General features: G+C 43.7%; 1 protein-coding gene across 1 annotated transcript in view; it reads left to right on the forward strand.

The window, feature by feature from the left end:
- The first annotated feature begins 2,424 nt into the window (after window positions 1-2,424).
- The window catches only part of FBXW8 (F-box and WD repeat domain containing 8), a 52,789-nt gene continuing 49,645 nt past the window's right edge, over window positions 2,425-5,568 (forward strand). The window contains exons 1-2 of the mRNA XM_018081982.2: window positions 2,425-2,448; window positions 2,511-2,615. Of these exons, the coding sequence (XP_017937471.2) occupies window positions 2,425-2,448; window positions 2,511-2,615 (129 nt within the window). The remainder of the gene's footprint in view (window positions 2,449-2,510; window positions 2,616-5,568) is intronic.

A 5,568-nucleotide genomic window follows, 5' to 3' on the forward strand; every position in this document is an offset into this window, starting at 1 on the left:
GAGGGCTGTTTGGTGCCCGTGCAGTAATTAGGGGTATCCCGCCTTGTGACATGGCAGCGTAATAAGAAAACAAGCTTTAATTCTTTAAATAAAGGAGTTAATTTGGAAATAGTCTTAAATACAGCTCTGAACCAGATAAAAGTTATTTTGGTAAATCCTCTGAATGCCGTAGAGGTTTTTATTTACAGCGTAGGAAAACTAGGGGGGAAACCGATTTTCTTGTTTCTCGCTCACCTCCCTGTGACTAATTACTCTTTGCTTAAAAAAAATTAAAAGGAGCAGATTAAATTTCTGTCTGCAAGGCACAAATTAATCCATTTACAGAATTAGTGCTCCATTAGCACACAGGAGCCCGCATCTGTCTCAGAGGGGATGGTTGTATTTGAGTTCTGGATTCATTCCAGTAGACTTTTAGACAGGCTGGTGCTGACTTAACATCCCTGCTTCCTTGTGCTGAGGACAAGCTGCTGGGGTTTTTGGGAGGTGGGAAGACGTTGATCCGCCTCTTATTTTAGGATGGCATTAGAATGGAATCAGTAGGAGCTTGTGCTCTGTCGTTGTCTCAGTTGTTTGCCTTCAGAAAGTGAGGAAGATCCCAAATCGGGATCATCTCCTGCCTCTTGGCACTTGCCTCTCCCTGGTACCTTTGTGTCTTTGTAGGTCTCTTCTACAATTCCTTCTCATTTAATGGACCCTTTGCAGTACAAATGTAGAAGAAAGAGAGGCAATTCTGGGTTTATTGGAAGGAAGGTATAAATTATATTACAGATTGATTAAAAAAAAATCATCTCTCTATCTGTTTTTTTCTGATTTTCCCCACCTTTTCTTGAGAGCACCAGAGGTCTTGCCTGTTGTGTCTGCAGTCAGTCAGTCCTGATGACACCTCTGTCCGTCCAGACAGAGCAGGATCTGCTGGTTGGAAGTGAGTCAGCTCCAATTTGGAAGCAGCATATCCATGGTGGTGCCGTGCCTGAGCTCATGAGCCTGGAGCTTAACAATCCTTGCCCAATGGCTCCTCTGATTTGTTTGGGCAGCTCCGGGATGGCTCCTGGATCCGGGTGGATTCACATCTGGCCAGCTCGGAGCCTTGTCTGCGTGTTCCCTTTGTGTTTTGCCTTTGGTGTCCCCTCTGGAAATGGATGGGATTTAAATCACAGCAGGGCAAACAATCTCCTTGCAGAGGCACAGCGGGGAGTGGAGCCAGCGATCCTCGTGCAGGGGGGAAAGGAAGGGAAAGGGAGCTGTTTGGGCAGGAAAATTGTCCTGGTTTAAGTAACTTTAGAGCTAGTGTGAGGCTCCAGTCTGCATAAATCAGTGTTTTGTTGCTAAAAAGACCTCATGGGAACCTTGCCCGTTTTTGTGTTGTGTAAACACCGACTTGCTGTAGAATATCTTTTGCATTAAAAACCTCCCCACAACCACATTGTACTGCGATTTCCCTGAGTAACTCTGCTTTAAATAAACCCAGGATTGCCTTTTTTTTTTTTTTTCTACTTTGGTCCTGAAAAAGGTCCAGGTTTAAAGGCGAGGGTGTAGTTCTAGAAGAGACCTACCAAAACAAATAAAGGTATCAGAGACAGGGAAGTGCCAAGAGGCAGGAGAGGATCCTGATTCGGGATCTTCCTGACTTTCTGAAGGCAGACAATGGAGAGTGGTTTTAACTGAGCAGCTGGTTTTGTGCCTGGGGATGGATGGAGAGTGATGAGGTGTTCAGGAGCACCTGGGGAGGGACAGAAGACAGGAGAGAACACTGGAGAGCAAAAAGGGTGACACAGAAATGATCAGAATGGGCTGGTTCTATTTTATTTCACTGTATAAAAATTTGGAATATCCAGGCAGTGTGAGAGAGAAGACAGATTTTGTTGTGATAACTGCAGGAAGAATATGTAATAATTATGCAGTTAAACAAAACACATCTAGGAAAAAAATCCATGTGCTGCATTTAGCTGTTAGTGTAAATTGATGGATTTGGTTCTAAATTTGTGGTTGAGATACTCGATCAGTTAAAAGCAGGAACATTTCATATTAAAAAGACATTAATATGTCACTAATGAAAGAAACTGTAACATCACCTCCCATTCAGTTTTACATCAAAATAATTGTTCATTTTCCCATCCTCTGTGTTTGAATTCCTGTAAGTGAAATTAATAATGGGAAGGGGTCTTCAAAATGCTTATTTATTGGGTCTGTTTGGCACTGGAACATTAGATAAAATGTTTTCCTAGAGCTTGTGCTTTGCCTTTCAGACTTCAGATCAGCCTTACAGTTCTTCTCAACTTGCTTTTTAACTCCACTTAACCACCTAATATTCTTTACCTGCCTCAGAACAAAGAGTAGCTGGGTACCTGGTTGTTCTGATGTTCCATTAAAGGGAGGAAAGGCAGAAAAACTCCTTTTTTATGGAGCTGTGGTGGCACTGAGGGCATGACATCCTCTCTCCGTACTGTGGTAACTTCTCCTGCTCTCAAGCTGTGCATTAAAGAAAATTATTTTCTCTTTTTCCTTTCCAGAATGAAATCAATGAGGTTCCTTTCTTTGATGTGCAGCTGCCCTATGAGCTGGCACTGAAGATATTCCAGTACCTGGGCAGGGCTGAGTTGGGAAGGTGTGCTCAGGTAAGTGCTGCTGGCACTTGGATTCTCTGCCACCACCTAAAATGGGCAGAAATAATCAAGAAACAGCCACCTTGATGCAGGGAAGGTGGGTGGCAGCCCCAGTTACTTATAGGAAACACTTCCAAAGCTGAGTATTGAGAAATAATCCATGAGCTGGGTTTATGGCTGCAGTTGAGTAGAGTTAAATAAAACATTTGTGGCTGGGCCAGAAGCAAAGCCTTAAAATTTAAAATGAATATTGCAGAGATATTTTGATTCAAGTGAGTGTGTTCAGAAGCAAGTGAGTGTCTTGCTGCAATATTTAGAACTTGGCAGTGCTGAGGGCATGGCAAGAGCTGTTCCTCACACTTCTGTGTGTGCCTGGAAATTGGAATAGTAACTTTTTGTCTGTAGTGTTTTCATGTGAGGCTAAATTCTTAAGTGACTCTGATTTCCTCACCCCCAGCCCGACAGGGGGTTTATATTTTGATTTAGTGATACTTTCAGATGATGCATTCACCAGTTTATGTTTATAAACTGCCTGTCTTTTCAAGTAGCTTTATGAGACACTCACACCTCACTCTATGTGGGGTTGTTCAGCCTCTTTATTTCCTTTCTTCACACACTGAATGATGAACCTCCTCTCTGGATGAGCCAACAAAGCAAACTTAATTGGGAAGTGCTGATTACCCAGTGAAATGAAGTAGAATATTGTGGGTACTCACTGCCAGCTTCTCCCGTGGCCACTATTCAGGGTTCCAGGCTGGTGCTCATTAATTTATGTACAAAGCACATCTTGCAGCTTCACAAAAATCCAACCCAGACCATTCTTTGTGTTACAAACAGTCCAGAGAAGGAAATGTTAGTGTGTAAAGGCAGGATTGACAGACAGGGTCGGTTGTGGGTGGTAAAACAGGCACAAATATTCCCCAAATGGCCCAGGCATTGAAAGGAAATTGGGCTTGTCGTGTTCACTGTGAGCACATCATAGTGTTAAACAGCTACAGGTGGTTATTGCTTAAAACTTTGACTTTCTAATGCCTTTTAGCAACAAGGGCTGTTAAAAGAAAATTAAATCCTCGTGCAGGGCTGCTGTTGCAGAGGAGAGAATTCCTGAGGATTATTTTTTTGAGGGTGTCCAGGAGACCGAAGCTTTCAGATACGCTCAAGTTTCTGTCATTTGAGGTAGAGATAAACCATCAGTGAAGGCCACATCCCATGAAATGGAACAGGCTTGCATTTCTGAAGTGGATTAGTTTAAGGTTATTCCTCCCCTCTCTTTTCTTTTTGCCCCTTGGGCACGATCACTTTACCTCATGGCACGGGAAAAAGGTTGGCTGAGGAAGGGGCTGCTCCTTTCCCTGTGCTTGGGGCTGCTCTTGATTTCTCTTTCTCTCTCTCACTTTGGTTTTTTTATCTCAAACCTGTTCTCTTAAGATGTGTTTTAACACATTTTTTTCCACATTTTAACGTGTAATTTTCCACATTTCTCCTTCTCAGCCCAAATCATTGTTCCTGTGTGGCAGCTGAGCAAGTGCCCAGGGTTTTACAGGGCTTTCCCAGGGAGATGGATATCCAGGGCAGAGCTGGCTTCTTTTTAAACGTTCAAATGAAAAGCAAAGCCATAAAAATAAATCCCATTTTCATTTTTCTCTTGGTGGTTTTGATTTTGAAGGGGGGGGGGAAGCCCTCTTCTGCTCCATGGAAAACCCTGCTGCTTTACAGCGTTATCCTAGAAAGGTTGCTTTTTATTAAGGTGCCTTGGGATTTTAGGGAAATCGGGCCAGTGAGTGGAATTGGCATCAGGATCCATGTGAGAGCCTTTGGAGAAAACCTGTTTGCTTAGTTCTTGATGCCAAATTGGTAACCAACTAACAGGAAAGTAGCCTGACTTCAAAGGCTCTTTGAGATTTAATCACACCACGGGCTGCCTGCAGAACTTTAACTTCACCCTGATATTTCCCTCTCCCTCACTTCCCCACAGCTTTGCTTTGATTTTTTTTTTGGGGGGGGGATTAGTACCATAAAACACTAAATACCTGTGTGGCACTTGAAAATCCAAGATCCTTGTGCAGCCCTTAAATTGTGGTGCCCTCAGCTCCTGAGCTCTGGTGGGTGACATTCAGCAGCATCCAGCAGATACCTGTTGGTGTCCCAAGTTTGGAATCCAAGGAGAAAGGTATCCAGGGCTTAAAGTGTCCCCAGAACAGGCAAAATTTCCCCTTTGCTCTGTGCCAACCCTGTGAGCACCTTTTGATTGTGTTCTGCCCAGAAATATCTGTGCCAGGAGCGACTCTCAGGAGTAGGAGCAGGCTTGGGAACAGTCACTTCTTCCTCATGGTTGTGATGTAGAGGAGAAAAAAACCCTAATCCCTTGGGACACCACAATTGTGTCAAACTGAAATGCACCACAGGTTCTTGTGTTATTTGGGGCTGAAACTGCAGAAATAATTAACTTTACTCCTGGCCTGAGGACCTGCTCTTCATGCTGTAAAACAAGAGGATGTGTCTCACCTGTGAACTTCTCCATGTACTTACAGTTGTTGATTTTTAGTAAATACCAGAGACTGGAATTGCATTTTGTGGTGTGAAATGCTCCTGGGCAGTAGTGCTGAATTTTGGCAATGCTGAGGCAGTTTAGTTTCTGAACAGATCAGTGGGAAATTCCCTTGACCTGTTGTTATGTTTTCATCTTGGGGAAGGTTTGGAAGTGTTTACCAACACAGCTGTTTATGTATCTAGGGCAAGGGAGGCTGTTTCTAGGAATTTAGGAAGAATTGTCGTGCATGAATCAAGGATTTCAGCTGCTTGAGGGCTTCTGGAACTGTCAAACTGTTATGCTTTTGGTGTTTATACAATTAAAGAAGAAAATCTCGTGTGTATTTTGAAAGGATGGAGAGCAGCCCTGGGGAGGAGGATTTTTGGGGGGCTGGTGGGTGAGGGGCTGGACCTGCCCCAGCACCCAGAACCCCCC

The sequence above is a fragment of the Manacus vitellinus genome, unplaced genomic scaffold (assembly GCF_001715985.3).
Source record: "Manacus vitellinus isolate BGI_N305 unplaced genomic scaffold, ASM171598v3 scaffold_58_pilon, whole genome shotgun sequence".
In the NCBI taxonomy this organism is placed as follows: domain Eukaryota; kingdom Metazoa; phylum Chordata; class Aves; order Passeriformes; family Pipridae; genus Manacus; species Manacus vitellinus.